The sequence below is a fragment of the Sphaeramia orbicularis genome, chromosome 8 (genome assembly GCF_902148855.1).
Source record: "Sphaeramia orbicularis chromosome 8, fSphaOr1.1, whole genome shotgun sequence".
Classification (NCBI taxonomy): domain Eukaryota; kingdom Metazoa; phylum Chordata; class Actinopteri; order Kurtiformes; family Apogonidae; genus Sphaeramia; species Sphaeramia orbicularis.
Window position 1 is genome coordinate 50799735 of NC_043964.1, and position 18012 is coordinate 50817746.

Below are 18012 nucleotides of genomic sequence, written 5' to 3' on the forward strand. Positions count from 1 at the left end.
CACCCAGGCCTTTACCATTATGCACAGCTCCCCAGTCTGCCAGGGAAGCATCAAATGCACCATCTGGCAATGCAGAGCTGGCCTCAGTGTACCGCTCTGTCCAAGCTGGTTGATCCAACTAATGGAGAGCAGCATGCAGACTGTGTGTCACCAACACTATGAGCCACAGATTCTTCTGGAGGAAAGGCCTAGGCCCAGGGTGGAATGCTGTCCCAGCTGCATCTTCAGAAGAGCCACTGGAAGTATGTGCACTGGGGCTGTCATTAACCCCAACAGTCAGAGGCACAACTTAGAGGTCACTCTGGCCCCCAACCGAAAATGGGACCCTGAGGGTAGCCTGTCTCACAGGAGTAGGAAATAGAATTCCCACCCTGGCATCTAGTCAAATGCCTAGGAACTCTGGACTGGGAGGGCTGAGGCCTGCTCCTCCGTCTGTTGAGGTGAAAGTCCAGTTATTCCAAGTGCTGGAGGATCTGGATGACATCACTAAGGCTTTGTTCCCTTGAACAAGTGCAAACTAGCACAATAGGGTGCCAAGACTGCATCCATACACGCTGTGAAATATGAGGTGCTAGAGATATGCCAAGTTGGAGAATGCAGAACTCGTAAGTTTTTCCACTGAAGGCAAACCTGAGATAGTGTCTGTGCCCCTCCCATACTGGGATCTGAAACTATGTGTCCTCCAAACCACTTGCCTGGGAGGATAGTCTGTTGAACCCTCAGCACTCTCAGCATTCTGCATTGGAGGGCCTCAAAAAGCTGCTGAGACCCCTCAAATCCAAAATTGGTTTGAGTTTCCCCTCCTTGGGAATAAGGAAAGGCTGAGAATAGAACCCAGTCCACAGATCATCCGTCACCTTTCAGATGGCTTTCTTTGCCAGTAGAGTGGACATCTCCACAGCCAGAACATGCCTGCAGTTGACCTCTGCTACAAGTAGCTTAAATAGATAGGCATGGTCTTCTCCCTGAAGCCGTGACAGAGAGCCAGAGGTGGCACCTCACCATCCAGAAAGAGGACAAGGCCTTACCTTTCCTCACTGCCTGCTCCTTCATCAACTTCACCAGGCACTTGGATGTGGGTGGGCCTGCTTCTATTGGTGTAGGGTGTGTAACTGACAGTCTAGTCACACCCTGGGCATGGAAAGATTAAGGCTCTATTTCTGCTCATTCATTCCAGATATCTACCCTCTGCAATTTAGTCAGCTGTGGCTGCACAATGGGAATGGCAGGTTGCTTCCGAGAAAAGGCTAATGTGCTAGCTTCTCTTATCCTAGATAGGAAAATTTAAACAATCCATACAGGAGGCAGGGTCTCTACAGGCCATACCCACATGGTCCAGACCCAGGTAATGAACACAGTTGTCATGCCTGTTCTCTATAAGCATTTTTATTCCACAGTTCAAACACATGCAACCCCCTGGTTTTGCCCTTTTTTTAAATTGATGCTTAAGACTTTCCTTTTTGGGGGTTTGCACTTGAAGTGTCACACTAACTCCATACAATGACAGAACTGGCACAGACTTTGTTTTTGTCACCACACAATGGAAGATGCATCTGGTCAAACACGTCCACTCATCACAGAATCCGTGAGGGTTCAGTTGTGTGCGTGAGGTGGCGAACATGAATACACAAGCCTTTTCAGCCGCAGGAACGTTACACTGTTGTCTAGTAAACATGTGAGATGACACTCCTAGTTTCCTCTGACTAGATAAAATTTCACCAGAGGCAGCGGCTGAACAAGCCAATCAGCAAAGCCAAAACCACAAGTGTCAAGTTTATACTTTAAGATTCAATTCACCGTCGTTTCCCACTGAATGAAACATTCTCCTTTCAAACCTGTTCTACTGTAGCTATGGTTACACTAAATACAATACAAGGATTCTGTCATGCAAATGTTCATCAAGTTTCTTGTGTTTATATTTTATATTATGTGAAGTTAATGTTACAGCTATCAAACACCTGTACTGCATTACAACAAACAACTATATGCGTCAACTTTTCTTACATACTTTGACAATTTAACAACATTTAGTGATGTGGTTTCAGTGAGTTTCACCATTATCTTGGTGAGTTTAACCCTTCAGTCTTCCTTCTTTCCATCACGTTGTTCATATCCTACCACGTCTGGTTCTAAAAACCAAAGATGGTGATGGCCAGATGGAAAACTGCAGACTTGAAAACAGCAGTCCACGAAGCAATAGTTAACAACATGGGGGCTGTACTCACTTTACTGAATGGAAAATACACATTTGCAGCCCTTCCACCACGGACATCCATGTTACTGTACAGTGTTCAGATCTTTTTTTTTTTAATCAAATCATGTAACTTTTGAAGGTGTATGGTCTATAGATTAATATTTTGAAACACATTTGAGCAATTTACTGAGTCTACAAATAACATTTTTGAGCATATGCCTAGATGAACATTTGGAAATGCAATGCACAATGTAGAATGTAGCATTAGTAAGTGATGTTCTCATTATTCCTTGTTAGGAGGGTTTTAGCTTTATTTTATTTTATTTCTTCGCTCACCAGATACAGCCGCAGACATATTGTCATTCACAAACAATTACCTGAAATACACTAATATGTTTTATTCAGCAGTCCATGGTCATAACTCACTATATTGGCCATAAATGTCTTCACTGGGCTTCAGGAATAGTTTTCTGCCCATGCACCAGACAGCTGAATCAAACTGATTCAAGAGTCAGTTCTGATCAGCTGCTTGCAGCACCTTGCCAGACAGTCTGAGTAATAAAACATGTCTGATAAAACTGGTAGAGTGGAGGGATGAGGAGACCCAAGTCCAGCCTACAGCGCCACATTCTGACCACATTAAATACCACCATTTATGTACTCCAAAGCATATAAAAATAGAGACTTCTTTCGCATCTAATGTGCTGTTTCTTGTTCTTTCCTGTATTAATCAAATGACCATTTGAGGTTCGCATGTACAGACACACAATCATTTGTCATATCTGTTTCCATTGCTTTTTCACATTTACCAGTCATTGATACACTGATCTTTCCACCTCTACCAAATGTACAAACTGTTTTTGTTTATAGTACATACATTGAACTTGTGAATAAAACAATCTGGATGGAAATACACTTATAGATGTAATGAGATTATCAGATGGATTAGACTTTGTGGCCTGATTGAACTGGTGGTATGTTCTCGGCCCATGTACATTGCAGCCATCAGATTTCTGTTTTGAAATAAAAAACTGAAAAACAAAAAATGACCTGTATTTTGTTATAAAATCAGTAAATGAAAAATGTTGAAGGACTTAATCCATGTATGGCTCGTTCATTGGTTATTTTGTTTCAAAATAAAATCAGAAGAACTAAATTTCTGTCTGTTTTTTAACCAAAAACAGAATCGGAAAAACCTTAAACTTAAAATGAAATATCAGACCGTTTTTATTTTTAGTTATACAGTGGAAAGAAACACTGAAAAAACAGTTTTTAATGTTTTGTTTGGTGTTGTTTCTCCTGCATGTATTCCAATGGATGTCAAGTATCCTGTCATAAACCTCTGTCCATAGGCCGGACCTGTCTGTAACAGACATAGACATCGAGTGCAGCCATTGTGGATAAAACCAGAGATACTTTAAACAACTTTTTTAAAACCCATCGCTGCGTACTACCACTTCACACTTGGGGTGTCGCAATAGTAATAAAACCAAAATAATATCTTCATATTTTTGTTTTGAATGTAAAACAATCACAGCAAAATTGCACACAGGTATGTTAGAAAATTAGATAAAACATTTTTCCTACCCAAGTTTAGAAAAAGAAAAAACTAAAATAAAACCAAAAATTTGTTTTTTCTGATTATATTTTGAAACAAAATAATGAACAAACCATACACAGATTCATGGCGTACACAGGCCGTTCTCCATACTAGTCAGTCCCATTCTAACTGCTGTACAGTGTATTAGGCAGCAAGCCGTGCATCTGTGATTTGCATGGTTAATTTTCATAAAGCATGGCCGAAAAATGGTACATGGCTTGCTCAAAGCCGTGCTAATTATCAATATATTGGTCTCTTACCTTGTCACAGCCTAAAAATGTAGTGTATCATCAGTTAACTCTAGAGGGTCCGTGGATGCGTCGACATCCTGATGACATGCGCGATTTAAGATGATGTGGCAGAAAGACGGAGCCCTGCTGAAACTCTGTTTCAATTTGTGTGGAAAGTGCAGATGTTGAACTAATACTGTGAATTCAATCATGTTGAAAGCACATGGAAAACCAAAGTTATGAGACACAATAAAACAGAATTTTTTGGTGATAGTGTCATTATGTTTGGCGTGTTCAGTGCAGGTAGAGACAGTAAAAATGGACTTAAAAGGGAATTTATTGCAAGGAGGAAGTGCATGCATAAAACAGAACATAACACCATGTTTCTATTGGTGGAAAAGTGCATCACATGGACCAATCAGAGACGTCCATACTCTGCCGTGTGTAATCTAAGATAACTTTTATACCTAGTCATCTCCATCTTATATCAATTTTGACTTGATTTGTGATAAAATTCTAGTCACTGAAAAGTGACTAGAATTTAATTATTTTCCCGTTATTTTATTATTTTAATTGTTTATTTCTAAACTATTTTTGCACATTTGTACATGGCTGAGTAGATGTTCTAAGCTGTTCAAATGTTTGTGTAATGAACTGGATCTAACAACAATATCTACATTCCATGACACGCATCACTTTTACGCCCGCTCTGTTTCCATTGTTTTGTGTTTTTTTCTTTGTTTGTTTGTTTTTTTTTTTACACATCCTGTCCCTCCATTTCTGCCTAATATACTGCTGCCATGTCATCACATTCTGCCATTTGGTCGTGAGTCCTTAGCATCACTTTTCCACATGTATGATACCTGTGCAACACAGTGTGCATCCTTAGATGACTGAGCTCTGTTTGATGGTGGTGTCCCTGTGGTGTTCCTTGCAGTGAGTGAGGCGGACAGTGTAGTGAAAGTTGCAGAGTGGCAGCAGACCTACTATGCCTCCGACTCTGGCATCCAATCAGGAGCCACTACAGTTCAGGATGACGAGAGCAGCACCGAGTACAGTGGAAGTAAGAAGTACACTGACTGTACTGCAACCGGTACTATGACTGGTCCGACTACTGCCACCGCTGGGGGAGGAGGAGACACGGCAGCTGGGGGAATAGACAGCCCCACAGGTGAGACTTCTGCTCAGGCTGTTGTATTTATAGCATTTGGAGACATGAATAGTGTAAAACATCACAGATACAGTGGATCAAGACTTCAGTTGAACCCCATCCATATTATTGTACCATTGGTAATTAAACAGAATAATTTACATAATATAAACACAGATGGTTTTAACTCATAAAGACTCAGTGCTACTTTTGAAGCAGTTCCCAAATGAATATTCTCTCTATTCAACCTTCCTTAAGTGATTTATCACCATTTATTATAATATTATCCTCTGTATTTTCCATTTTTCAGTGAAAATCAAGTATTGTCCTTTATTTAATTTACTAATCATGTAGATGTTCATAAAAGCTGAGATTAAAGTTGAGGGTTTTTATAATAAAAACAGAAAACTGAGGGAAAAGTTACTTTTTCAGCAAAGGTATGAATAACTGAACACAGAAACAGGCATTTCAGCAGCAGTTAAAATAAAGTTTGCGAAGCTTCAGGAGGTAGGGAAAAGGTAAATGAGCGAAAAGTTTCACTTTCACTTCTGCAGTGGCATGGACTGTACCGCTCCGTACCCCCATAGTATTATAAGTAGGACGGAAAGTCCTATACGCGCGTAACTACCAACCAACACGCACGCATCCCTTGTGTGCGGCCGAGTAGCCCCCCCACGGACGAAATGTACACACGTGTACCCCCCCCCATCCGCCGATGAAACACACACACACCCACACCCACCCACAGACAAAACACACGCGCATGCACCCCCCATTACACACTGCCACACCAACAGATGAATACCACAGGAAACACTGACTGTATCCAATGGTACAATAAATCAATCATTACCTCCGCCAAGGAGGTTATGTTTTTGCCAGGGTTTGTTTGTTTGTCTGTCTGTCTGTTTGTTTGTTTGTCTGTCCGTTAGTGTGCAACATAACTCAAAAAGTTATGGACAGATTTGGATGAAATTTTCAGGGTTTGTTGGAAATGGGATAAGGAAGAAATGATTAAATTTTGGTGGTGATCGGGGGTGGGGGGGCCCACGGGGGGGGCCACTGATCAGCCTTGGCGGAGGTCTGCGCTCTCCGAGTGCTTCTAGTTTAGGAATATGACATGCTTTTTTCATGAAGTACATAAACAGTATTTAGCTTTTATTCTCGTAGACTGTATTGAAAGAGAAATTCAGGTTCTCAGGAAAATCGCCGCTTATCAGTTAATCGTTAATTGATCGATAGGGTCAACCAACTAATGATTAATGGATTAATCGATAATTTGCATCCCTAGTTTCCACGTTCACTATAGAGCCTCTGAACGTGCAAATGGGTAATATCTGATGAAACTAGTGCAATGCCAGCTTTGATGCATCATCTCTATTCTGCTGTTAGGTTCCTGCCCTCCGTTTGAATTTAATGCATCATTGGAACCTCTGAAAAAACTGCTGAACATCGTGTCATTCTAAAGTTTTAACCCTGTAAAGCCTAAACCATTAAATCATTGAAAGAAAATTTCAGTTCCTTGAAACTTTATTGGTCCTTCTGAACAACCGTTTTTTTTTTTTTTCAAGTATCAATTTCCATGTGAGTTTCAATTTTGTATCATATTTGATCCATCAGGTCTCAATGCTCAAATATTATTTTTGAACAAACTAAAACAGAATATAACACAAACATGTCTAATAAATTGGTAAATCCTTTTCAAAATTGTCAAAGTTCTACCTCCTTCCTCATTAATGACAGTCTTGTAGTGTCACTGGAAAGGCCTCTGGTGAATGAATTCCTCCCCCCCGGTGGATTATCTGTGTATTGCATGTATCTAATCATTTACATCAGGTTTTTCAAGAAAATGATATTACACTGATCATGTAGAGGGCTTCAAAAGTCATGTATCAAATATGATATGTTTGGCGTTACAGGGTTAAAATAGTGGAAAGTTGAGCTTTAAAGCGGAATAAAAAAAAACAAAAAAAAACTGGGTGGTTGTGGTTGCAAATATGGAAGGATGCTGATATGGATCCATAAATTTGCAACAAAGGACCCAAAACTTGATGTGAAAGACGTTTGAAGGCGCATGATATGAAGGTATTTTTAATTAAATCTCCCATTGATCTCCTACTGCAGTGAGTTCTATTTTCACATAAAAGAAAAGTGAGACTTTTTTCAGAAGCAAGCAAAAATATTTTAGATCAAAAGGTTATTTCTGTTGTTGTTTTTTCCTTCAGTCGCAGTGTCATTTTTTTCCCTCTTGCTGTTTTCTTTTATCCTCTGATTTCTTTTTCCTGCTAATCCTCAGATCTGTACTCTCTCCCTATTTGTCATTCTACCTTTGTAGGTTAAGTTTTATTTTATTCTATTTATTTTGTAATATAATATCGTGTAGCTTCATGTACCAGCTTCAAAATGAGTTTGTTTGTTGCTCATTTGGAAGAATACGGTACATGATTAACTCTGACGCTGTTGAAAGAATGTTGATGAAACATGTAACCTTCATTCTTAAAGGCAAAAAACTGGTTCACAATACCCTGTGAATATGCAACCTCAAAAAAGAAAAAGTTGGGATGGTGTGGAAAATGCAACGCAATTTCTATGAGCAGGTGTGTGTCAGCTGGTCAGTTGCTCCCCATTGTACAATACGTCAGGAATGTTTAGGCTCAATTTCACAATGTTCACTTCAATGTAAGAATCAAAATACTTTATTCATCCCAGGGGAAATTACTGGATGTTACAGTCACTCCGTTCAACTAGAATAAAAAGTAGCTGGAAAGAAGTTATCAATACAACAGTAAAAGAAAAAATATATAAATACATACACATAAAGCTGTAAAAAAAAAAAAAAAATTAAAAGAATTATATACATATATATATATATATATATATATATATATATATATATAGGGCTGCTCAATTATAGAAAAAAAATAATCACGATTATTTTAGCAATAATTGAAATCACGATTATTAAAAACGATTATTTGTTAACCTTAAAGTTTATTTTTTTCTTGCAAAACAATGTAAGATATACTCTTTAAATATAAATAAAGCTTTTAACCATTAAAACAAAGTATGTTCACTTTTGTACGAAACAAAAAAATCTTTGAATGCAAATAACTATACTGTAAATTCAAGTATGTTTCCTTTTGTAAACAAATAGTGCACTGGAATTAAACTGCTCTAGACTTGCCATAGAACTGGAGCAATAAAAAAAAAAAGCCGTGAGGTTTCAGTTAGGTAAATACGGGAGTTGCAGTGTAAAGAGATTCGGAGACTGAAGATTGCATTGCGGACGAAGTTGTAGACGGAGTTTTTTTTATGTGTTTTAGTTTTTCATAAGATTATGATAAAGGTCGTGGTGGTTAAACTTTAGATGGTTAAAAAGGTTTGCTGTGTTACCGGTCGGTGCGGACACAACTACGAAACACTTCTTGCACGTAATGGGTTTTTGCTCTTCATCAAACCCAAAGTGATTCCATACAATTGAATTTGACTTGCCTTTTTTGTTTACCAAGCACTTCTGCTGCGATTCTCCTGCTATTTTTCCAGACCGCTAGGTACAACTTTCCTCTTGGGGTGGACCTGCCCGCTAGCTGGCAGCTGTAGCTTAGAGGGGGGTGGGGCAGAGCAGCTCATGGTAGCTTGCGTGCGTGTGAATTAAACAACTCAAAATTAATAATCGTTTTTTCTCGATTACATAATTTTTGTAATCGTTGCGTGTAATAATCGAAATCGTAATTGAATTTCGATTAATTGCACAGCCCTATACATATATATGGGTGTCCCTAAAAGCAAATCAAATCAGGTATAGACAAATGTTGTGAAGAGAGTTTGGAAGCACTTTGGGTCTATTTTAAAAATAAATATTTACTGAGATAAAAGAGAAAGTATTTTTTAAATATAACACATTTTTATTTGATGTGTTCATACAAAAATATGCATGTAACACAGACACCAGGTTTCTATAATGAACTCCCTTGTCTTTTTCTTTCATGTTTTTTTCTCCAATACCCACGCTATTACACAAGGAAGATCCACAGACAACTCGGTGATATTGGAGTTTTCCCCCGAAATAAGGACTAGTCAGTATTCCAGTCATGCACCAATGATTCTATATGCAATGATTACCCCAACGTAACCAAGGGAAAAAGGACATGAAAGTTACATGCTACTATTTTTTGGAATATCTCTTTATTCTCTCACAGGTACATTTTGGGAATCAATGCAAATATGCAAGGTAGTGTTTCACAAAAATGACAGCTGTTGCAAAATCACTCACGATTTATTTGTGTTTAACCGGGCAGGTTCAGCATGTAACGCGAGTGGACACGATGGGTTCCACATGAAACCTGGAATGAGACTGAGATTCATGAAAAACCCACATGTCAGGATTAAAAAAACCAGTAGGATCATCAACTTTAACACAGTGTCTTCATTTATAGTCTATATAAGACCATTTACAGCCATGTTTCAGATCTAATGCACTGACATGTAGGTAGATTTTCCTGTCTCAATTTGGGTCCTATTTTTGGCCCCAATATTTTACTAAATATTCATTAATTTTGGAATGGCTCAGAGCAAGAGTATAATGTTTTTGCATTTATCTGAGGTCATCATTAGGTACATCCTGGGGGGAAATATGTCTGTATTTCTCTTTTATTATTGGGTCTAAAAAAGCTGGCGAAGTGCCAGATACCAAAACAAATCCAGTTTCATGGACAGACCCGTATGTATATCAAATAAATGTAACAGATGAAATCTGCGTTGTGTAGTAAACGGCACAGATGGACTCCTGGTTGAGGGTGTTTTTATTTTGACAATAGACAATGAAGTGAAATCACTCAACTGTATAGAAACACTTGTTAGCATACACATAAACATACTTCACAAGCTAGGAGCAGTCTATTTATTGGACAGATACAATAACCACGAAATTCTGTTCTCACAAGAAAGTCTATTAGAGTCTAGGTACATATGCGTTGAAATAAGTATAAACATGCAAATAAAATAATCAAACTATCAAAATATTATTCAGTGTCAAAAACTCATGACCTACTACAAGACAGACTGGGAAGAGCTGAACGCATCATTCCCATAACTATACTAGTTTCTTAAAGGAGCAGAACACTATTTCGTCACACAACTCAATGGCAAGTGGAAGCACCAATCCTGTTTCATATATACATACATACTAAAACCCTAAAGCCAGAAAATATTTGCAAATTAAAATGTAGTTGCTCAGATTAAACATAACATCACTGGTTTCTTTTTTAATTCACATTTTCCGTACAGTCCCAACTTTTTTTCCAATTCAGTTTGTAACATGAATACAGTAAATTTGTTTTGGAAACAGCATCAGCCTCAGGTAACACAGTCTGTGTTCTCCTTTCAGAAGAAACCATTTCCCGCATATTATTTGTCTTCAGTATGAAATCATTTTCACAGTGTGAGATAAAGCTTCATAGTAAACAGAAACATTCTGTTTTATCCTCATTTCACTCTGCTACGCTTCACTTCCTACCAATCTCTTGACACCAACGGGAGGAATGGAAGTCTCCTCCAGGAAATAATCCTGTTAAAAAACACACCAACTAACAAACTTTACTGTCACACCTGTGCTGTTAGCTGACAGATGAATGCTTCAAGCTTGTTTTGACACTGTGATGCTTGTAAAACACATGCAGTACAAATTGTAATTACTTAATGTATTCATAAGCAAATGTCAATTCAATGGAGGCAGTAAAAAGAGGGATGGGAGGTTGGAGATACAGACCATAGAGGTCAATATATGGGTGGATATTTTAGTTCCCTGATAACGTCTTCAGAAAGACAGAAAATAGAGCATTATAAGATGAGATAACAATATCCTATATTTCACCCCCCTCCCCCAAAAAAGGGCCAACATTTGTAGGTATCACATTAACCCATAAAGACCCAAACATCCACCAAATCATCTACTGATGTAAACTGTTTAATCCCTGTTGATCCACTAATCGTATCAGTCTATGTAAATAATTGGTGTAAAATACAGTTTGTCGTCTTTTCACGGTCATCAAATATGACCTATTTTGACGTTCAGAGGCTTTGTAGTGAATCCATCATTCTTTCATTTCACGTTTTAAGGCTGGTTGGTGTCTCATGCTTTTAAAACAGTCACTGCAGGCCTCTGAGTTGTAAATAAAGACAATATTTTGGCCACAAACGTTGAGGTAGATAAAAGGTTTTTCTCCCTTCTTCTTGGTAGTTCTTTTAGGTTCAGCTGGGCTGGTTTAGCTCTTCTGAAAAGAGCTAAACCAGCCCAGCTGAACCTAGAACTACCAAGAAAAATTTTCTAAATTTAACACTTCTCCTAAGTCTCATTTCTCACAGAATTCATCAGATGTCATAGTCTGTGTCAGTCGCTGGGTTTCCATTACAGTTTTCCGCAAAATAAAATATTTCTGAGATATTTCTACAATTTCAACAAAGGCGTGTTTCCATTGAAGAGTGTTTGGCTTCTGATGTGTGATTCTAGTAAAGTCCTGTCCCTTGACATGTCATAATTCTCGTAAAATACTGATGATCGTTTAAAGAAGATGGATGCACTGAGTTTGATGCCAAACCTCCACGGTCTTCAACAAAAGAAGAAGGGAATGGTAGATGGTTGGTACGTATATAGCGCTATTCCACACTTTTATGGTGCCCAGAGTGCTTTACAAAATCACACACACATACACCAGTAGGCAGCCGCCATGCAAGGCGCTACTGGGAGCAATTTCGGGTTCAAGGACACTTCGACATGTGGACAGTCAGAGGCAGGATTCGAACCGCCAACCCTTCGGTCATTGGACAACTCACTCTACCAACTGAACCACCCCATGTACGAACATATAATTGTCCCAAGGCAAAGTCGTCATTTATGGCAGCGGCTACGCAGAATGGATTTCTGGGAAAGAATTGTACATCAGGAATTCACCACCAAGTTGTGGATCCAGAATTTCTGAATGACCCGGGTAACATTTAATGAACTGTGTGATGTTATTGAACCTCTGGTGCAGAAGTGTCAAAAGTATTCACATTCATTACTGAAGTATAGATACTAGGGTTTAAACAGACTTCTGTAGAAGTTGAAGTATCAACTCAAGCTTTTTACTCCAGTAAAATTGTAAAAGCACTGGTTTCAAAAATAATTAAAGTATAAAAGTAAATGTAAGGGGAAAAAATGCCGTTTGGACAAAAGCTTAGGCGGTGCCACAGGGGAGGGGCCTATAGTGCACTACCTATGTCCTCGCTGGGGTGTCATGTGATTTGTGTCATGTGCAGGTGCAACAGATTGGAATGGTATATGTTTATACTTCTCATCTAACCACAATCAAATTCACTCTATCCTGATGGCGCCATTTATCTGGATTTTTTTTTTTTTTTTTTTAATTTCAACAATGACAAGCCAGAATGAAAACAAGCTGAAACGAAATAGGAGTAATGCAGCTTTTTTAGAAAATGTAAGGAGTCGAAAGTACAGATAATTATGTGAAAATGTAAGGAGTAGAAGTAAAAAGTTGGCTGAAAAATAATTACTCCAGTAAAGTATAGATAACCTAAATTTCTACTTAAGTAAGGTAACAAAGTATTTGTACTTTATTTGACACCTCTGCTCTGGTGTCCCCAGACTTGTCCTGCCCTGGGGAAGCACTTCTAAAGCCAGTTTCTATTGTCCTAAACAAACTAGAACCACCTGTTCTGAGTCCAGGGTCATAGGGGAGACGTTTGGCCTGAGCAAAACTACCGGGACCACATGGGGGAAAATGCGCAGAATGTGTATCCGGTACACTTTTACACTATACTTCTACATCAAAACATCTCAAAAACCACGTCATGAGACCGTAAAAACGTTTTTGCAATCTTTGACAGTTTTTGTGACATTTCTGTGTTTCCATTACCAGTTTTTTGTTGTGCAGTTTACATTTTGTGCATTTCTTTTTTTTTTTTTCCAACCTTTGTTTATTTGGCGTTTTATAGAAACTGGACAATACAAACACTGTATCATATGTGACATCAATTGAAAATAAATTGTTGCACAATTTCCATTTTTTTTTACATGCAAACAAACCCAAGAACAAGAACAAGTACACCAACCTTCTCCATTAACAAAAGCAAACAAACAGCAAAAAAAAAAAAAAAAAAAAAAGCCCAAAAACAAAAAAAAAACCACACAAAAAAAAAAAAAAACACACTTTGTGCATATCTGAGGGTAATGGAAACCAAGCTAGTGTCTAAGTCTGTATCTTTCTGTGAGTGTGTATTCATTTGTGTTCCTTTGTGTGTGTGTGTGTGTATGCATGACCTTCTTTCGCGTCGGTTTGTTAAGCTTCTGGTTTGTTATCTTTCTCCCCATGCTGGGAAGGTCTGCGTCTCCCATTTGCTCCTCTCTCCCTCCAGCCCACCCATGGGGGCTCACATTTACAGGAGAAATGCCCGTATTTCACACAGCAATGGCAAGTCAGCTCCTTCCAGAGGAAAAACAAAAATCATCCTCAGCATAAGTCTCATCACATCCTTCATAAAACATTTTTTTTTTTTTTTTTTTTTTTTACCTATAAAGACCCAAACCATCACCAGTGGCCAAAAGCATCTACTGATCTAAATGTTTAATACCTGTTGATCCACTAATCCTATCAATACATGTAAATAATTGGTGTAAAATACAGTTATTCTTCTTTTTATGGTCATCAGATATGAGCCACTTGGACGTTCAGAGGCTCCATAGTTACTGTGGAAACACTGTCATCTTCCACAACATTGATACACTGAGTAAAACCCATGGAGTTGGATCAGTGACAGTGGATAGACACACTGGGTTTATGTTCAGTTATTTATATATTTGCTGAAAAAATCACTTTTATCTGCAGTTTTCTCTGTTTCTAATATAGTAACCCTCAACTTTAATCTGAGCTTTTATGAACACCTACATGATGAGTAAATTAAATGTAGGAAAATACCTGATTTATACTGAAAAACACAAAAAACAGGAAAATCGCACAATAAATGGTGATAAATCACGTAAAAATGGTTGAACAAAAAGAAAAATTCATTTGGAAACAACCACAAAAGTAGCACTGGGCCTTCATGGGTCAATTTAGCAGGTCTTGTTCTACATGTTTTGCTTGTGACATTATGTTTTCTCGTGTGGCATTAGTGCGTGAGTGTGACTGTGACCGTCTTACTCCCTATTGGGTCAGATGATCCTCTCCCATTGTAAGACAGCATCCCTAGGGCTGGAGAGGGGAGGAGGGGGGTGGGGACCGGAGCGGTGGAACCCTGTGGAAGATGAAGCCATACAGTCTACATAACATGTTTTATCAGTCCAAACTGTAAAGGTCGCCTTGGTTTTGTGCTATTTTTATCTTACCTTCAACTTCTTTTTTTTCCCCTGGTTGATCATGCTACATTTTTGTCATCCAGTCCCTCTTTCCCTTCTTGCACACTTTCTGAATATTTGTAAGGCACTTTCAAATCCATATTACTTTTTCAAGACTTTGTATGCTCAAGGGATTTAATATTAGAGCCGATTATAGCGTTAGATTTAATATTAGGGCCGATTATAGCGTTTCACCAATTAATCAACATCGGCCAATATTGTAGCCGATGTGGCCGATGTATTAACTTTTTTGCTGCGCGGAGATTCTGTCGCTTGCTGCTTCTGTGTGTGTTTGTGCGACACGGAGAGTCAGACCAACAGTAAAGCGAGTTAGTTTCACTTTCACTCCTGCTCAGACAATGACGCCATCACCCCCCCCACACACAATCACATTATCACGGAGCTATTGCTAATCCCCCTGCTCCGACTCCAACCCTGACCCACCACCACCACCACCGGCGAAAATCACGGACCACTACCGCACGTTCTGACAAGGATGGACCGCTAAATCCTCCCCCCCCCCCCGAAAATCACAGACCCCCTGTCTTATGAAGTATTCATCCCCCCACACACACCCATGTCCATGCACTTCCTCTCTACCTCACAGTTTCATTCTGCAGGCACGCCTGGGTGTTAATAGTGTAGGGGAGACTGGGGACAGTTGTAACACGGGTCACTTGTAACTCTTGCTATTGCTCCAATCAGGAACAACTTAGGACTCACCTAATTCACTCTGCACATGCTCAGTTTAGTCCTTAGTCCACATGGGAAGTTGTGGTGCTGTGAGGCAGACACATCCAAATTTGTGATTGAAAACATAATTTTGTGGTCAGTCATATTTTTCGCTGTAATTATTTTTGTGATTGCATAGTTTGCATTTGAAAGTTGTGTAAATTATCGTTGTCAGATAAACAAAGATTTATGCAACTGTTAATCCACCTGTCCACAATTATCTGATAAAAGATTATTATATCCTGTGTAGATCAGTGTTCTTATTTCATATATCGGCCAATATATCGGTTATCGGCCGATATATTGGATATCAGCTTTTTTTAGCCCCCAATATCGGTATAGTCATCGGCCCCAAAAATCCCATATCGGTCGGGCTCTATTTAATAATTAATGGCCATAAATTTCACATCAGATTTTCGAAGTTTGGTATGCTCTGGGTGGCTCCCATTGGCGTCCTTGAGACTGGAAGGACAGAAGGAATAATCTTCTTTTCCTTTGGGCTGTTCCCTTCAGAGGTCACCACAGCCAATCATCTTCCTCCATTTAACCCTATCCTCTACATCCTCTTCTCTCACACCAACTGCCTTCATGCCCTCTTTCACTATATCCATAAATCTGGTCTGGATATTATATTATATTATATTATATTATATTATATCAGGGGTGTCCAACCCTGGTCCTTCAGTGCTACTGTCCTGCATGTTTTAGATGTATCCCTCTTCCAACACACCTGATTCAAATGATCAGCCTATCATCAAGTTCTGCAGAAGTCTGATATCAACCATCAATAGAATAGAATCTTTATTGTCATTATGCGAGGCACAACGAAATTTTGTCCAGCAGCTCTTGGCATTAGGCATACATATTTACACACATATAATATAAAAGGCAGATCTAAGATATATATATATATATATATATAATATATATATATATATATATATATATATATATATATGTATATATATGTATATGTAAATAGAAAAATAGAATAAAATAAAGTGACAAGTATCCATAGTGCAAACATCAAACTTTAAAGTGACCATGGCATTTAAGTAGTCCAGGTTTGCAGTGCAGTGAGAGAGTGTGTGTGTGTGTGTCTACAGGAGTTGATACTCAGTCTGTGTATGGGGGGCTGGGTGTGTGAGGAAGTGATGGATTTCACAGCTCTGGGGAAGAAGCTGTGTCTCAGTCTGTTTGTGTGGGTTCTGATGTTCCTGTACCTCTTTCCTGAGGGAAGAGGTACAAACAGTTTGTGGCCTGGGTGGGTGGGGTCTGCAGCTATACGACCAGCCCTCCTTTGTAACCGGCTGTCGTACACTGAGTCCAGGTGTGGGAGAGGCCTTCCCATGATCCCCTGTGCTGTCTTCACCACCCGGGCCAATGCCTTCCTGTCCTGTGCAGTGCAGCTTCCATACCACACTGTTGCACTCAGACAGAGGATACTCTCTATCGTGGCTCTGTAGAAGTTCGTCAGAAGCTGTGGGGGGAGTCCAGACCTTTTGAGTTTCCTGAGGAAGAAGAACCTTTGATGGGCCTTCTTCACCAGGTGGGATGTGTGCCTGGACCAAGTGAGGTCAGATGTGATGTGGATGCCCAGGAACTTGATGTTGTCCACCCGCTCCACCTCCTCCCCATGAATGAGGAGAGGGGTGTGTTCTGTCCTCCTGGACCTCCTAAAGTCCACAATGACCTCCTTGGTCTTGCTGGTGTTCAGGACAAGGTTATTGTCTGAGCACCATCCCGTCAGGTGCTGGATCTCCTCTCTGTAGTGAGTCTCATTATTATCCGATATGAGACCCACTACGGTGGTGTCGTCTGCGAACTTCACGACCATGTTTGTGGAGTGAATAGTAGAACAGTCATGGGTGAATAGTGTGAAGAGGGCGGGGCTGAGCACACACCCCTGTGGTGTGCCTGTGCTCAGGATCAGTGTGGATGATGTGCGGTCCCCAATTCTCACCACTTCCAGCACACATTCAGGTGTGCTGGAAGAGGGAAACATCTAAAACATGCAGGAGAGTAGCTCTTAAGGACCAGGTTTGGGCACCCCTGTGTTATATTATATTATATTATATTATATTATATTATATTATATTATATTATATTATATTATATTATACTGTAAAAGCCAAGTGACCTCTGTGTGCATGTGTGTCCAGGGATTCACACAAAATCTGGAAAGAGCTGACTGCTGCAGTTTGTCATACTCATGTATTTTTGGTCAAGGAACAGAGTAGCTAAAATGACAAGTTGATATGACCAATATTTCTGGGAGGTATTGGTCATTTTTTTGGAATACAATACCCTTTCAATCATGTTGTTATGGCCCGAATGCTTTGGCGGTTACTGCTGGACAAATGCGATACAGCATGCACAAATACACAACAGCATAAAAACGACCACATCTAGAACCCATGGATCCCCAGAGGTCAACGCAGTTGTTATATTATATTATATTATATTATATTATATTATATTATAAATGAACAAAGGTGGTGGTTATAGTTTAGTCAATATTAAGCTTCATTTTTAAACTATCTTTCTCCTTTGGGATGATGGAAATGTGAGTAGATAAAGTAGCTTGTAATGAATACAGCTGTGACACCCTGCCTGAAACTGAAATGAAATGAAAAAACTGTGACCACATTTGACAACTTTGCTGTTTTAAATATTCAAGCAGTACATGATCTTTATTAAAGAAACCAAAAAAAC

The 18012-nt window shown here is 39.2% G+C and overlaps 1 protein-coding gene across 2 annotated transcripts in view; it reads left to right on the top strand.

The window, feature by feature from the left end:
* LOC115423925 (junction plakoglobin-like) overlaps positions 1-18012 on the top strand; it is a 285940-nt gene that overhangs the window by 151494 nt on the left and 116434 nt on the right. For both annotated transcript variants that reach the window (XM_030140961.1, XM_030140962.1), the window contains one exon: positions 4962-5195. In XM_030140961.1, coding sequence (XP_029996821.1) covers positions 4962-5195 — 234 coding nt within the window. The remainder of the gene's footprint in view (positions 1-4961; positions 5196-18012) is intronic.